This window comes from Spermophilus citellus, assembly GCF_964194105.1.
Source record: "Spermophilus citellus genome assembly, chromosome: 1".
In the NCBI taxonomy this organism is placed as follows: domain Eukaryota; kingdom Metazoa; phylum Chordata; class Mammalia; order Rodentia; family Sciuridae; genus Spermophilus; species Spermophilus citellus.
The window spans coordinates 181,170,728-181,187,607 of NC_138182.1; the positions used below are offsets into that span (position 1 = coordinate 181,170,728).

General features: G+C 54.8%; 1 protein-coding gene across 3 annotated transcripts in view; it reads left to right on the plus strand.

Annotated features, from left to right (window-relative positions):
• Positions 1–16,461, plus strand: part of PDGFRB (platelet derived growth factor receptor beta) — a gene marked incomplete at its 5' end in the record, with an annotated part of 36,929 nt that extends 20,468 nt beyond the window's left edge. For all 3 annotated transcript variants that reach the window (XM_081286679.1, XM_081286678.1, XM_081286680.1), the window contains 16 exons: positions 307–422; positions 1,678–1,801; positions 2,574–2,785; positions 5,152–5,246; positions 6,036–6,168; positions 6,715–6,819; positions 7,126–7,236; positions 8,497–8,656; positions 9,673–9,833; positions 10,579–10,697; positions 10,892–11,014; positions 11,788–11,899; positions 12,278–12,377; positions 12,906–13,011; positions 13,804–14,036; positions 15,273–16,461. In XM_081286679.1, coding sequence (XP_081142805.1) covers positions 307–422; positions 1,678–1,801; positions 2,574–2,785; positions 5,152–5,246; positions 6,036–6,168; positions 6,715–6,819; positions 7,126–7,236; positions 8,497–8,656; positions 9,673–9,833; positions 10,579–10,697; positions 10,892–11,014; positions 11,788–11,899; positions 12,278–12,377; positions 12,906–13,011; positions 13,804–14,036; positions 15,273–15,444 — 2,182 coding nt within the window. In that variant the 3' untranslated portion in view covers positions 15,445–16,461. The remainder of the gene's footprint in view (positions 1–306; positions 423–1,677; positions 1,802–2,573; positions 2,786–5,151; positions 5,247–6,035; positions 6,169–6,714; positions 6,820–7,125; positions 7,237–8,496; positions 8,657–9,672; positions 9,834–10,578; positions 10,698–10,891; positions 11,015–11,787; positions 11,900–12,277; positions 12,378–12,905; positions 13,012–13,803; positions 14,037–15,272) is intronic.
• Positions 16,462–16,880: the final 419 nt, after the last annotated feature.

Genomic DNA, 16,880 nt, shown 5'->3' on the forward strand with positions numbered 1-16,880 from the left:
TGGAGATTAACAGAGAAACGATAAATTAGAATAAAACATGTTAGGCCCCTCCTGTGGAGGGAGAGGGAATCATGCACCCCCCCCCCCCAACCTCCCAATCCTTCTGTCCCCTTCTTGGTTTAGTGGAATTGTTTATAACTGGGGACTCAGGAGACTAGGTTTGAGTCCTGGTTCTGACAGTGTGACCTTGGCAAGCCCCTCTCCTCCCTGGGCTTTGTTTTCCCTGTCTGTATAAAGAAGGTGGGAGGTGGGGGAGTTCTTTCAGCTCTGACAGTGAGTGGGTTTCCTGGCCTGTTGATTTCCTAGGTATGTATCGGAACTGACGCTGGTGCGGGTGAAGGTGGCAGAGGCTGGCTACTATACCATGCGGGCCTTCCATGAGGATGCTGAGGCCCAGCTTTCCTTCAAGCTGCAGGTCAATGGTGAGGACCACCTCAGTCCCCTCTTCCCTTCTTCCCTGTCCCCATTTCCTCTTCCTGTACTGTCCTCCCACCCATAGGAGGGGCTGGAGAGGGATCTGGACCATTGACCTGCTGTGTCCCTTCTTTGGACCTCATTTTCCCCAAATGTAAAGGGAGGCCATCAGGCTAGACTGGTGTTTTCCAAAACCTTGGGCATTCATGTCCCAATGGCATGATTTTTCCTTCTCATAGTCCATTTATATGATACTACTAATCCAGTAGATATTTATTAAGCAATTACAATATGCTTCTCTGTTGGAAGTTCTTAAGGCCTTGCCTTTGGGGGAAGACAAACATGTAACAAAAGGACTCGAAATCCCAGCAAATAACACAGATGAGAAGGTAATAGGCGCTATTGGAAGGGGAAAAAAAAAAGGAGGGTAGGGAAGATTGAGAGAGCAGTGCACAGGGGGTGGTGAGGTACACTTTTAAATATTGTAATCAGTATTGACCTTGTTTGCTTTGGCTGGATTGAGGAAGTGACATTTGTGTAAAGACTTGAGGAAGATGAGGGCATTAGCCAAGTGGATATTTGGGAAGATGGCACCCCTGGCAGTGCAAGGGCCAGAACAATGCCAGAAAGTCCTGTGGCCAGAAGAGGGAGAGAGGAAGAGTGGCAGGGGATCAGGTCAGAACAGAGATGGGGTAGGGGCGAGGAGAGGGCAGATGTGTAGGTGCCTGTGGGTCTGGTACAACTTTGACTCTTACTGTGACCTAAATGAAAAGTCATTGCAGAGACTTGAGTGTAGGAATGCCATGGGAATGACTTCATGTTTTGTCAATTAGCTTTCTAAAAATAAACATATTTTGAAAGGCAAAATTGAACCTCTCAATTGTAGATGGAAAATCAGCATCACATGTCATAAATATCAGGCAACCACTAAAATCAACTCCAAGAAAACAAGACAAATGTTATTCAATCCAGTTTCATGAATTGGGCTGCCTAGGGCTCTGAGCTTGAGGCCTGTTCTCTCTTTGTTAAAATGAAGGTGAGCAAGTCTCAGAGAGGTGTTAAGGACAGACTAGCCCCCTACTGAGACTTTCCCTTTGAAGTAGCCCAGGGGGAGATCCACCAGCTTCCTCCAAGGGATCCCTGGTATTTAGTGTTCAACTGAGGTCTGTAGCCCTCACCCTGATGGAGGCTCTGGGCCAGGTCTCCCTGAGGTCTATTTTCACCTCCCACCTTCCTCCTAATCCTGGACTTTCCCCCATGCAGTCCCTGTCCGTGTGCTGGAGCTGAGCGAGAGTCACCCTGCCAACGGGGAGCAGACAGTCCGCTGTCGTGGCCGAGGCATGCCCCAGCCAAATATCACCTGGTCTACCTGCAGAGACCTCAAAAGGTGAGCAGATCCTGGACCTTAGTCTCCTAGGGTACCCCAGCTAGAAGGACCCAATGGAACTCACTAGTCTGCCCTTTCCTCTTTCACATTGCTCCAAACTAGAGCCACACCCTAGAACACCATTCCATCACCTCCTTGGAGATGCTCTGCATGATCTAAATTGTCTCTTTTTTTTTTTTTTAAAGAGAGAGTGAGAGAGGAGAGAGAGAGAGAGAATTTTTAATATTTATTTATTTTTTAGTTCTCGGCGGACACAACATCTTTGTTGGTATGTGGTGCTGAGGATCGAACCCGGGCCGCACGCATACCAGGCGAGCGCACTACCGCTTGAGCCACATTCCCCAGCCCAAATTGTCTCTTTTTTACCTTGACACCTGGGCTATCCTCTGCTCAGTACAGTGGAGGGTCTGTGCCCAGAAAGACCTTACCCACCCAGTAGATGTTCTGTTCCTCTGACTAGGGCTCATGGTGGTTCAGTGGCTAGAGGCAGGGTTGAGTTGAGGTTCTGATTCTATCTCAACACACTGTGTTTGTCACCTTGGTGGTCAAAATGAGGAGTGGATTTTGCAATCCAGGGATCTCAATTCTGGAACGGAGGCGCCACCTACTGATCAGTTTAGAGAATCACTGGAGGAACCCACTTAGGACCAGGCAGCTGGTCACAGGAACTGGACATGCACTTCTCCACTATGCGGTGTTGTCTGCTTTTGGCCTCAGTCTCCACCTCTGCAGAAAGGTGAGGCTGCAAGTCGATCCTGGTCTCTTTGGATAGGTGTCCACGCGAGCTGCCGCCCACACCGCTGGGGAACAGTTCCGAGGAGGAAAGCCAGTTGGAGACTAATGTGACATACTGGGCGGAGGAGCAGGAATATGAGGTGGTGAGCACGCTGCGCCTGCGCCACGTGGATCAGCCACTGTCGGTGCGCTGCATGCTGCACAACCCACTGGGCCAGGATGTGCAGGAGGTTACCGTGGTGCCGCATTGTGAGTCTCCCCAGCTCACCCCCACCTTGACCCTGCCATACTTGGGGATTGAGCCCATGCCCCCTCAACAGGCCAAGTCAGCATACCCCTAGGTACACGGGAGCTTTGTGAAATCCATCAGAATATGTTTCTCTGCACCATACACAATACATAATGGGCACACGTGTACAAACACGAGTGTAGAAACCATGGTTTGAGCAGCACAGTCTGCTTCTACAGAGAGAATGTAAACTGCATGTTGGAAGCCCTGACCATGAGCAGGCCTGATCCCAGGGCACAGGTGCAAACTCTCTATGTGTATACTTGTAAACTTTGTGCTGAAGAATGCCTAAGCCCAGATACACGAATAAAGCTAGAGTATATGTCTGTAAGCATGTGTCCAAGCATGCATGAAGCTTGTCTCTGTGTGTAAACCCACAGAATATATGTATATAAGCCATGTACAGCATGCCCAATTCCCAGGCTTGTGTATAAAACCCCATACATGGGTACAAAAAATACATGTGCAATTCCTGTGCATATATGTCAGGTGTCATAGTGCGTGTCTGTAAGCATGTCATTGCAGCACACTTTTCTGGAAAAATGTGTGAGCACAATACTTGAACACATATGCCTGCTGTACAGTGCATATATCTTAGAAGGGACACCTACATGCACAAATCTTGCACATGTGAACAGTCCTAGCAGTGCACAGATGTGTTTGCATGTCTCGCTGCCCATTCTTGTGTATGTGTACCCTTGTATGAATGCACTTCATTCATTCACCTTTCTTCTTCAATAAATAGTTATGAGGGCCCAACTTCTTGAGGTCAGAGGATCAGCTTTGATGTCCTCCTAGTGCCTAAGATCAGGGGACAAGGTGGTGGGAATAAGCAATCTTGGGATCACCACCCTGGGGAGAAAGCCTGGAGGGCGAAGAGGCCAGCTGTAGGATTGAGGAAATATCCTGGGAAAAAGTCCTTTGGGTCAAACCTGAGGGGTGACTTTAAATTAGCCTGGTGAGCAGAAGTGTTCCAGTCAGAAGGAGGGGACTGGGCAAGAGCCTGGAGGCAGGGCAGGTTCTAAGAAAGTAAAGGAATTCAGGCTGCCTGGAGCAGGGAGTGCATGTGAATTTTGGGGTATGGGGTGGGGAGAAAAAGAGGAAGGAAGTGGGAAGGAGTGGAGCTATTGGGGTAGGCAGACTCCAGAGCAAGCAGGGATCTGAGGTGCACATAAGGCTTGGTGCACACTTGTGTGCTGAGGCAGGCTTAGTGACCTGGTACGTGTGCGTGTCTTTTGAGCATACCGGCCTCTTGTACCTGTCCTTTGAGTGTGGGTGGGTTTTTAAAAATATCCTATTGCATCAACCCTCCTGTGCATGTACACACGTGCCTGAGCAGGTGGGTACCTGGGTAGACAGTGTGGACATCCTGACCTGCACATCAGCTCTGAGTGAAGGCAGAAGTACACCTGTAGAGGCAGATGTCACGCATCCTAACCCCGGGGACTGAGATGGTTGTATGGCAGCTCCTCTTTACTCAGAGGACTCCCTAGAGGATGCAGGCTTTTTTCCCAGACCCTGGATGTGTGAGACTGCTGGAGAGAGGGAGCAGAAGAGAGGTGTGGGTCTGTGACCCTGAGGAGGATATGAGGAAGGACTGGGCTCCCTGGGGATGAGAGAAGGGCAGGAAGGGGACAGAGGAGGAAGAACCAAATTCCCAAAGGACACTTGGGTAGCCAGTGGGGCAGGACAGGGGAGATGAAGGTCTGGCTGGGGTGGCCAGGGAGGAAAGAGGCTGAGGTCTTGGGTAAGAGTAGGCATAGGCACCACGGGGCCTTGCTAGCCCTATTAACTGCCATCACTGTCCACTCCTAGATGGGCTCTGGGGTGGAAAAGGGTGGTTGGTGGTGGGGAGCAGGCTCCTTGCTGAGTCTGAATTCATCTGGCCGTGCTGGCTCAGCCTGTGACTCCCTCAGTGGCAGGTCATGGTGTCCATTGGCCACTTGGTCAGGCGTGGAACTTAGAGCTCTGACCTGCTGTGACGCCCAACAAGGGCACGGCCCTCAGAGGCTCCTAGTCTCATAGGAGACCCAGGCAATGGATAGGAACCCAGAAAAGGATTTGCACCCAGCCTAGAGCTGGGGCAGAAATGTAATACTAACCCTGGAGGGGCCGAAGACACTAGGGGTGGTGAGGTTCATAAGAGAGGCTGAAGATGTGGCCCAGAGCAAGAGGCTGAGGATCTGACATCTTAGGCCATAGAGGACGTGGGACCTCTGTCTGGGCACAATGGGTAGGAAGGGATTTTGATGGCTGCCGTGGGAGAGGGGAGAGCAGCTACCCAGTTCCCTGCTTGCTCATGACCTGCTCTGGTCTCTGTCCCCAGCCCTTCCCTTCAAGGTGGTGGTGATCTCAGCCATCCTGGCCTTGGTGGTTCTCACAATCATCTCCCTCATCATCCTCATCATGCTCTGGCAGAAGGTGAGTCCCATTCTCGCCTAGCAAGTAGGGGTTGGTACCCTGGGTTTGCATGTCTCCACCCCATGCTGCAGGATGTGGCCATAGGTGGACCCAGCATGGAGCTCAGGGTCTCTGGGCTGCCTCCACCGGCAGCAGCCTGGGCTCACAGGCCTGATCCAAGCTATCCAGGATCCCCTGGTCTTGCTCTGCTCTAACCTCATGTCCAGCTTGTCCCTGTCACCCATGGAGACTCCTATGGATGCGTTCAGATCCTCTCAACTAGTCTATAATTGCAATGTTATGTCCTGAGATTTAACCACTTTATAATCCCAAAATGTTAAGATTCCCAAATTAGGATTACTGTCCCCCTGGATTCTATCATTCTGAGTTCAATCCTATGAATTAGGCACCTTATTCAACATTCAATAAGTTCCATCCTTCTGCGATTCCCTCTGGGACGACCTCATGTCGGGAGGGACCATGTCCAGGCTGCCTGCTCCTCCACTCCCACCTGAGGAGCCACAGAGGCTCCAAGAGAGGCAGCTGAGGTGGTTCTGATGAGCCAGGCCCCTGGCTGTCAGCTGCTCCTCAGCCTGTCATACCCCGATGGCTCCTCTGCCACCCCCTCCTCCCCCTGGAGCCCCTGGGTACCTATCCCTGAGCCCATGAATGCCCTGACTTGCTGTGCCACTTAGTTTGGCCCTGCCCCTCTTGGGCCTCAGGGCCTACTGGCTCCTTTGCCCTCTGAGTCTGAACCTAGTGAGTTCAAGTGCAGAGAGCCTGTCTGATGCTCTGGTCCTGGTCCTGCAGAAGCCACGCTATGAGATTCGATGGAAGGTGATTGAGTCTGTGAGCTCTGATGGCCATGAGTACATCTATGTGGACCCCATGCAGCTGCCCTACGATTCCACCTGGGAACTGCCACGGGACCAGCTTGTGCTTGGTCAGTCCTGGGAAGCCCCACCTGGCAGTTTGGGGACTTGAAGTGGAGGCCAGCCTCTCTTGGGTCTGGTCTCAGTCCCATAGCTTGTCATGGCTATGGGACCTGGGGCTGGTATCTTGCCTTCCCCACCCCTCAGTCTCCTCCTCTGCAAAATGAGGTCAAGAGGAGCCCCAGGGACTCCCCAGCTTTGAGTCCTGTGAGCCTGAGACTTGAGATAGGACCCTCCATGGCAGGAAGCACGAGGACAGGTCTGGTGCCAGCCTGTGCTTCATCTAGTTAGGGAGCTGAAGGGGTGTGGGGAGCTGTGTTCCCATGGGGAGGAGGAAGGCACCTAGGGACTCAAGCTGGGGCAGAGAGCAGGCAGGACTTTGAGGAGACACCAGGAAAGACTGGGGATCAGTATGGAGCCTTTTGGGGGGAGCACATTAAGTCCAGAGGGATTTGAGGGATGTGTAGGTTGACCTAAGAGAGTGGCTCTTCCCCACCACTCTCAAGGGGAGTACAGGTTCCTGGTGGTCTAGGAACTGAGAGATCCTCTTTTCCCAGGACGCACCCTCGGCTCTGGGGCCTTTGGGCAGGTGGTGGAGGCCACGGCTCATGGCCTGAGCCATTCCCAGGCCACCATGAAAGTGGCTGTCAAGATGCTGAAATGTGAGTCCTGGGTACCTGCTCCTCCCTCACACAGGTCCCACCTCCCTTGTCCCCTCCCCCATCTCCCCAAGCATTCAGCCTCTCCCAGAGTCACTGGTTTTGATGTGCTGGACACAAGCACTGGGGTCACACCAGGAGAGGGTCCTCCTGGCCCCTGCTCCCTCCCTCTTTCCCTGCCCGGGTGGGGCACACTCCCCTGCACAGGGCCTGTGGTCTTGCAGCAGCACGGGTGGGGCAGAGGAGCCTGAGTAGCTCCCATGGGGCCTCTAAGAAGCCTCAGTGACCAGCTGAGTCCCTTCCCTGCAGCCACAGCCCGCAGCAGTGAGAAGCAAGCCCTCATGTCAGAGCTGAAGATCATGAGCCACCTGGGGCCCCACCTGAACGTGGTCAACCTGCTGGGGGCCTGCACCCAGGGAGGTAGGAGAGCCACCCCAGGACTCTGGGGAAACGCCCACTGGCTGCCCAGGCTGCCCCGACTCCTGCTTCACCTGTGGATAGCAGGACAGTGCAGTGGGGCACCACACCCTCCTGCCCAGCACTCTCCCTTCACAGTTCTAGATGGGAGTGGGACTTAGGAGCCCGCAGAGTCACATCTTCATGGCCAAAGGACTCCTCAGGCTTCCAGTTCTGGGAGTTTCCAAATCAAAGTGACCTTGGACATTCTTGTATTTTTACAATACGTTTTGAAAATGGGGATAAATAACAATTCATGTTATATTGAGAAGAATCTTGTTACTTGCCACCCCTTCCCCCAAGACCATCAGTGAGATAACTGGGAGCTGCTTCTTCTGATCACAGGAGAAAGTCCCTCTGCCCAACTGTGTTTATTTGAAGATCTCATTGCAAAAAAAAAAAAAAAAAAAGAAGAAGAAATGGCCATTTATAACTGCTTTAGAGAAATTTGGGATTTTCCTCAGGATTGTGCAATCAAATCAAAATACAAAACTGTGTTTCACACATAGACCAGTTCACATCTGCAATCATCACTCATTTCAAAAGTTATTTTATTTTATTTTTTCTTTCTTTTTGGTACTGGGGATTGAACCCAGGGTCACTTTGCTACTGAGTTTCCTCTGCAGCCCTTTTTATTTATTTATTTATTTTTAATTTTGAGACATTTGCTAAGTTGCTGAGGATCTCACCAAGTTGCCGAGACTGGCCTTGAACTCCTGATCCTCCTTCTTCAGCCTCCAGAGTAGCTGCGATTACAGGGGTGCTCCACTGTGCCTGGCACTCATTTCAAAAGTTTTGTTTTTATCAATATCTGCACTGTCTACTTGTTGACTTTGAGTAAAAGCATTCAATTTGAACATAACCAGTAAACTGCTAATGGGGAGCACTTTCCTCTCCCTCTTTACATATACCAGGTACCAAAATAAGCTTGAGTGTGAAAACATAGCAGTTATATCCTTGTCAGGGACCATGTTTGGTCTCATTAGTCCTTGTGATGGTCCTTTGAGGGGGGTGTTAGTTCACAGATGGGGGAGGGGAGGCCCAGGGAGGTTAAGTATCTATTGCCTGCAGTCGGAGGCAGGAAGAGGACCCAGGTGTGCCAGGCACCTACCCTCAGCTGTCATGCCCACCACCTCTCCCACATTCAGCCTGTTTATTGGCCCCGTGGCCCTCATGGGAAGCCTGAGGGCCTCTGGGGCCTGTGCCCACCACCCTCCCCTGCAGGCCCCATCTACATCATCACTGAGTACTGCCGCTATGGGGACCTGGTGGACTACCTTCACCGCAACAAGCACAGCTTCCTGCAGCACCACTCGGACAAGCACCGCCCACCCAGTGCTGAGCTCTACAGCAACGCCCTGCCCACGGGGCTCCCTCTGTCCAGGTAGGAGGAGGCAGGCGCCTGCACAGCCCCCTTGCCCTTGCTCCTGCAGGGGGGCAGCTGGGGCCCTGGGGAGGGGGCAGAGTCACTCCTGGAGCTGGGGTTCTTTCTCAAGTCAGCCCTCCATGGACCAGGGAAGGCCAGTAGTGATGGGGATAGTGCTGGGCTCTGCTGCCCCCTGCTACCTGCCCCAGTGTGCCAGGTCCTGTGCTTGAGCCCTCTGCAGATGGGACCCCTGACCCCACAGCTCTGTGTCCAGGGTATCGTGGTCTCCTGCCCCAGGGACACTGTGGGCAGAGGCAATCATGGGCTGAGAACTGGGCCTCCCAAGGTGCACTGTGGGCCCTGCTCCCCCTGCCGCCTCCCCATTCCCTCTACACACACCCCGGTGCCCCTCGGCAGCTCAACTCCTGGTTTCAATGTTTCTGAAAAGAGCAGCTCTCAGTTCCTTTGCTGATTACAAAGACAAGGACAAGGGTAACTTCGATCAGCGTCTGAGACATTGGTATTCGCCCCTCCTCGCCAGCATTGACCTATTTCCTAGCCGTCTTTAGGCTGCCCACACAGACACACCTGTGGACAGCCCGCAGCCCTTTGGGGAGCGAGGTCGAAGGCAGAGGTATCAAGGCGATGCCCTGCTGCCCACCCTGGATCACGGCCGGGCACCTGCCGGGGTAGCTGGTGTGCAGGAAGGCCCAAAGAGGCCTCCGCACACGCCCATCCTGTGCCCCTTGTCCTGGGTATTGTAATCTCCTCTGGTATGAGCTCTCTGAGGACACTGACTGGGTCTTAGGTCACCATGGCAACCCCAGCACCAAGCTCAGGGCCACAGAGGTTAGTCAAGGGACTGGATCTGTGGTCACTTGTGTTGAAACACACTGAAGGGTGAGGGGTGCATGAGTGAAAGAAGAAATCCATGAGCGACAGGGCCTCAGGGGTCCCCAGGGTGACCTCGGGGTACGAGGGGGAAGGAAAGAGGAAGCTAGTGACCTTCCTGTTGTGTTCCTCTTACTCCTCAGCCCCGTGTCCCTGACTGGGGAGAGCGATGGTGGCTACATGGACATGAGCAAGGATGAGTCAGTGGACTACGTGCCCATGCTGGACATGAAAGGAGACGTCAAATACGCAGACATCGAATCCTCCAACTACATGGCCCCTTATGATAACTACGTGCCCTCTGGTGGGTGGATGCAGTGTGCTCAGACCTGCCCAGGCTCACACCCAGGCGGAGACACATTCTTTTCAAAGCCCTTCACACTCCCAGTGTTGCAGCAATCCTGGAGGACGATGGCCTTGTGCCCATTTCATAGATGTGGAAATTGAGCTTGGCCCCCTGCCCAAAGCTGCTGTATAGGGGGCCCTCAATATGAAGCCCTGTTTATGAGTCTAGAGGCATGAACACAGCCCTCAGGGAGAGTAAAAGCTCAGGTGGGGTTAGGCACACCTCCTAGAACCTGCAGAAAAGTGATCAGCTCTGAACTGGCCCCAGGCTGGTCTAGTGTTTCTAAGAAACAGGGCTAAACCTTTTTTTAGTTATTTGGTAGTACTAGAGATTGAACCTAGGGGCTCTCTACCTATATTCCCAGTTTTGGGGGTCTTTTTTGGTTTTGGGACAGGGTCTCAATAATTTTCTGAGAGTCTTGCTAAGTTGCTGAGACTGCCTTTGAACTTGTGATCTTCCTGCCTCGGCCTCCCAAAAAATGGTATCACAGGCGTGTGCCACCATACCCAGCCTAAACTTTTTTTCTGACCGTTGAGGACACTGGTGATGTAGGAGAAGTTTAGGCTAGACATGAAGAACCACCTTTTCAGGCGAGACCTAGAAGATCCAGAGCCACCTGCCTTGGACATTCAGCCCCACAAGCCAAAAGACAGGGTCCTCTGGGCCACTGGGGTACATGAGATGACTCTCTGCTCTCCCCCAGCTCCTGAGAGGACTTGTCGGGCCACTTTGATCAACGAGTCCCCAGTGCTTAGCTACACAGACCTTGTGGGCTTCAGCTACCAGGTGGCCAATGGCATGGAGTTCCTGGCCTCTAAGAATGTAGGTGTGGTCATCATGGGGCAGGGTGGGGCTGTGGGTCCTCCAGATGGCCAGAGTCCTCCAAAAAACAACTACCTCTCCTCTGGGGGTGGGAAGACTGAGGACCCTCCACCTGGATGTTTTCCCCAAACCCTCATCACGGAGGGCTTCCCACAATTCTCCTAAGGTGTCCTCTGCTCTCTTCCCTAACGCAGTGTGTTCATCGGGACCTGGCAGCCAGGAATGTGCTCATCTGTGAGGGCAAGCTGGTCAAGATCTGTGACTTTGGCCTGGCTCGAGACATCATGCGGGACTCAAACTACATCTCCAAAGGCAGTGTGAGTACCTACCACCCTGGGGATGGTGACCATGCACCTCTGACCCCAGGATCAGGTTCCCCCTCCTGATCAGCATGGCTTTAGTGCATAGGAGCTCAGCACGGGGCTCCTCGTGGCTGGTCCTGCTCAGTTAGATGGTCAGTGCCTGCCAGCTGTGTGCACAAGGACAAGAGAGGGAGCCACTAGCTGCACCTGGAGTAGGAAAAGGCAAATAATCCCAGGTCCACTCGGCACAGCTGGGGTTGAGGGACCAGCTGCAGTGGCCAGGGATGGGCAGGAAAGGGGTGTGCAGATCAAATCTGTTGTCCCAGGAGTGATGGGCAGAGGAAGAAACCCAAGTGACACGGTAAAACCGTAGCTCACAGGCAGTAGTGGGATTGGCTTGGATAAAATGTGACCATCCTGCTTCCCACCCATCTTCCTGCTTCCTGTGAACCCCAGAGGTGGAGGGGCTCTAGAGCCCAGGGACCAAAGGTAGCCAGGATGAAAACTGGGAGGTGGCTTGGAATTTCCCTTGTCCCTCCACCCCTCTTTTTAGACCCAGGGCTTTTCCCCAGGGACAGGGGCTGCTGTGTCCTTAGCTAATTAGGAGGGAAGACTCCCTGCTGCTGTGGCCAGGAATGGGGTGGGCATGGGAGCTGTGCAGACCCTGAAGGAGGAGAGGGAAGCAGCTGGCAGTGGAGCTGCTGGACCTCCCCACGCCCAGGTGCAGAGTGGGCTGGGAACTGGCCACTGGCCCCTCTGTGCACTCAGCGCTGCTCCTGCCCCCACAGACCTTCCTGCCTCTGAAGTGGATGGCCCCAGAGAGCATCTTCAACAGCCTCTACACCACCCTGAGCGATGTGTGGTCCTTCGGGATCCTGCTCTGGGAGATCTTCACATTGGGTGCGCTGCCCCTTGCTCCCTCAGGGGCACAGCATTCCCTTCCCTCCACCTCCCATCTGGTGGGGCTGTGGGCAGGGTGTTGGGACATGGGTCAGGGGACCTGTGGCGAGTGCTCTGCTCCTTTCTCCCACTGTGCTGCTCTGGCAAGACCCTTGCCCTCTCTGCACCTCTTTATCCCCTTATCCGAGGATCAAGGGGTGCCTGCTTGGCTCTGATGTTCCCAGGTTCTCTGTCCTGAGGAGTGCTGTGTCTCCTGGGAGCCCAGGAAGGGCCTCCATTTCCCAATGCCAAGGACACTGCACCCTCCTCCACCAGGACCAGGGGGCCCCCTGCTCCTTGTCACACCCCTGAGCCTGTGTATCCCTGTCTTCTCCACAGGTGGCACCCCTTACCCGGAGCTGCCCATGAACGAGCAGTTCTACAATGCCATCAAGCGCGGTTACCGCATGGCACAGCCGGCTCACGCCTCCGCTGAGATGTGAGTGGAGCCTCGTGCCCTGGGGGGGGGGGGATTTCCTGGACGAGACAGTGGACATGTAGCTCTTCCAGCTTCAGCCAAAGAGAGTTCTCAGCTCAGAGATCCAGAAAAGTCTAGCTACACCTGGCTCTGGCTGTTCATGTGCTCAGGAATCCCTTCTGCCCTGGGCTCTCTTGTCTCTGTGCCAGCCTCACTCTCAGGCTGGCACTGCCCACATGGCTGCCACAGTGCCAGCCGATGACTTGTACTGCCAAAGCCCCAGAGCTGACCTCTGTGGCTCAGCTGGGGTCGCATGTCATCAGAACTCACCTCTGGACAGAGAAGATGAAACCCCTCTGGGCTGCACCTGGGCCACGTGCTCCCCACAGGTGGCCGACCCCACAGAGCCAGTGGTGGGTGGTGCTGGCTGCCACGCCTCCTGACACCCTGGTCCTTGCTCCTCTTGCTCTGAGAGGCGGTGGCTCCAGCTCCCAGCACTGCCTGCCCCCACCAGAGCCAGGGGGCCTGACCCTCTCTGCCCCTCCCCAGCTACGAGATCATGCAGAAGTGCTGGGAGGAGAAGTTTGAGGTTCGGCCCCCCTTCTCCCAGCTGGTGCTGCTCCTGGAGAGGCTGCTTGGCGAGGGCTACAGAAAGGTATGTGGAGCAGGGTGGGGGTGGGGCACATGCTCCATCAGTTCAGACCCTGGGTCCCTGGCTCCGAGTGCTGTGCTGGCATTTGGGGAACAGCCTCCTCTGCTCTGGGCCTCAGTTTCTCTGCTGATCCCAGGACGGGGTGGGTGGAGGCTGAGTTTATTCCAGCAGCTCCAAGAAGGGACACTGACTGGTGACACGGGAGGAGGGGCTACAACCTCTGCCCCCATGCCCACTTCTGGGGCTCCTTCAGAGGTGTGAACAACCCAAGCCACATGGCTTCCAAACCCAAGCCCTCAGACCCTGCTGTAGGCTGCTCAGAGGCAAATGGGGCCTCCTGGGGGCCTAACCCCTGCCCCACCTGGTGACAGGGGAGGCACATCTCTTTGGCACAGGCACAGCCTTGTCCTCAGCTCCATTTCTCATCCCCTTGGGGTTGTCCTGGGGTGACTGAGATGGCAAGGAGTTGTCATCATCTCATAGACAGGGACACCAAGGCCCCACTGGGGGGTCAAAGTTGGAATGAGAGCAGGAACTGCCTCCTCCAGGTGAGGGCGAGTGAGGGTTGGGGTGCTGGTTCCATCAGTGCCACTCCATGGGTGGTCCTGAGCCCACCTGGTCTTGATAGATACCAGGTGGGAGGCAGCTCAGCTGTGTGGCGTTGGGCACAGCCTCTCACTCTCTGAACACCCTCTGCCTTCCCTACTCAAGGTGGGAGAGGCTGGGTCAGCTCTGCCTGGGCGTGTCCCATCTGACCATTTATGCCCCTCCCATGCTCCTCCCCCCACGGAGCAGAAGTACCAGCAGGTGGACGAGGAGTTTCTGAGGAGTGACCACCCAGCCATCCTGAGGTCCCAAGCCCGCTTCCCTGGATTCCACAGCCTCCGATCTCCCCTGGACACCAGCTCTGTCCTCTACACTGCCGTGCAGCCCAGCGAGGGTGACAACGACTATATCATCCCCCTGCCTGACCCCAAACCAGAGGCTGCTGATGAGGGTCTGCTGGAGGGTTCCCCCAGCCTCGCCAGGTAGCCACCCTGGCTGGGACATGGGGCTATGGTTTGCACAGAGTGTGGGTGTGTCTGCATCAGGCTTGACCCAGCAGCCAGTTCCCTGGGGTGAGGACTTATTCCTACAGGTGAACAGAGGGCAGAACAGGGCTCTCTTGACCTTTGAGCCCTCAGGTGGGAGGGGCAGGCTGCATAGAAAAAGGATGGGCGGGGCTATCTGAAAGGGAGCGCCTCCCTTGAGGGGAATCCCACAGTTGTCCTCTCTAGGCCCTGTCCTAGCCCCATGGGGAAGGAGGAAACCTACTGAGTGTCCCCAGCATGCTGAGGAGTGACCACCTGTGGGGTCCCAGCCAGCCTTAGGCTGTACTCCATGCTTAGCCCTGTGCCCAGAGGCCCTGCAGCCTGGTTGTAGAAGGCAGAGGTGGCCCAAGGTCAACCCAGAATGCAGACCTGGAAGGAGACTCATGTGCTCTTCTGTCTTGGGGTGGGGTGAGGTTTCAGTCCAGGGAGGGCTTTGGAGGGAGGTCCAGCTGGAGCCTGGACTTGATGTTCAGAGAGCACCTGCCTCCACTAGAGAGAGGGCTCCCTGGAAGCTAGAGCCACCCACCCCAAACAAGATCCAGCCCCAGGGGAGGTGGCAGGAGTCCTAGGCTGGGCTCTAGCTCCAGCTCTGCCACCATGAGCCCTGGGCAGGCTTTGTCCTGTGACCCTCGGTTTCTCCACATGTGCTGATGGTGCACACAGGCCCCTAGAGATGCTAAAGGCCCTTTTCCTTCTGTCAGTGAGACTAACATTCCAAGACCTGGGTAGACAGGACAGGATTCAGCCCTGAGTTCCAACAGCTTGCGGTGTGAATGCTGGCCCTGTTTTATGCCCTTGGACAGCTGCTACACCTCTCTGAACCTCAGTTTCCTCTTCTATTAAATAAAAACAGTAAAAGTCCTTGTATTAGGGTCTTGCCTTGAGGATTAAGTGAGATAATGTCTCAGAATACAGAAGATGGAGATACTGGGGAATTGAAGTGTGGGGCCAGCTTGGCCTGCTCCAACGTCCCAGCCCCTGCACATGCCCACAGTGTGAGGTAGGGCAATGACATGAGCTCTCTGAGCTGCACTTGTCTCCTGGCTCAGGCCTTATGGGGTCTTTACAGGATTCAACGAACAGAAGTGTGCAAAGCTGGGTTCACAGAAATCCCTCAGTGCTGTTACTGTCCTGCTGTGGCCCAGCCCTCACCCACTTGCCTTCTTCCTCCAGCTCCACCCTGAATGAAGCCAACACCTCCTCTACCATCTCCTGTGACAGTCCTCTCGACCCCCAGGAAGAACCAGAGCCAGAACCCCTGCCCCAGCCCCAGATGGAGCTGGAGCCACCAATGGATGCAGGCTGCCCTGGGCCTCGGGCCGAAGCAGAGGACAGCTTTCTGTAGGGGCTGGCCCCCACCCCATGCCACCAGAAGCTCCCCTTCTGCCACCAGGCCACAGCCCCCAGGCCTGGCATCCTGTGAGCCATGCTGCTCCTGCCAGCTGTCCCATATGGAAGGATTCTGTCCCTGCCACACTGCTCCCCAGGCCCTGGGGCTGGCTCAGGAGGCCAGAGAACTGCAGGACCATGCCCAGCCTCTGCCTCAGGGAGGCCATGTGACTGAGCCAGGGTCCTCCCAGGGGACCCAGTTTCCCAATACACAAGATGAGACATTGAACTTGGTAGTTCACAGTCTACCTGGGAGTCTCCCTGGCTGACAAGTGGGGAGGCTGGAATCTGGGGGAGCTTCCTGGGGAATGAGGGGGTCAGTAACCTCTCTCTGTTCAGCCAGCTGCCCCTCAAGGCGTCGCAGGCCTGTCCCCACACTTCCATCTGCCCAGGAGCTGGGGAAGAAACCCTGGCACCCCTGGCTCCTGGCTGAGCTGGGCCTGCCCTGGCCAGTGTTGCTTCACTCTGAAGCCACCTCCCCTGACACTAGTCTCTGCTTTCCCAGGTCCTAGCAGGTCTGGGGCCAGCCATGCTTAATTAATGGTGTAATTATTGCTGGGACTGAACCAAGTACAGCACTCCCCGGCCTGTAGACCCAGCCTAGGACACTCGGGGCACACTGGCTCTGGACAGTGCCCATGTCTTCCAGGCCCCTTGTGTTCTGAGGCTTTTTCTCATCGTCCCTTATTGCAGGCCCAGCAGATCCTGCATCTGTGACAAATGTGTTGATGTGCCAGCATTATGTCCACATGTGCGCACCAGTAGGTGGCCCCGACTGTGCATTGGATCTGCTGTGACCTTGGAGGAATCTCTTGCCCTCTTTGGGCCTGTTTTCCCCTTTGAAGAGTGAGCAAATTGGACTCATTCACTCTGAGTGCCCTGTCAACACTAATAATCCAGAATATTCCTGGGGTTTGCATGCTTGTCCAGATGAAGCAAGGTCAAGTACCCTAAACTTCCTAGTTGGGGGGCTGCTGGCCTCTGAGGAGATTCCAAATGACACATCACAGTCCGGGCATTCAGGTATGTGACCCTTCCTCAGCCCCAAATGCAGCTGTGATGACCTTGGCTTGGAGTGACAGTCAGTGCCTGAAAAGCCCTCAGCAGCTGCTCCAGGAACACGGAAGGACCACGAGACCCCCTTGAGGACCCACGATGAACTCTGGAGATATCCTGGGCAAGGGGGCAGGGAGGGAGGTCATTACCTCATGTAGCCCAACACTGTCCCCAAGGTATTTGCAACAGAGAGAATGGACAGTAAGGACGATTGTGTCCCATGAAGAACAAGAGCCTCAGGATGTGCACCCCAGGAAAGGAGCACAAGAGGTGGGCACTTTGGGGGTTTCCTCCTTAACTGCCGGCTGCTCCATCCTGGAGGGAGTACCTGGTGGA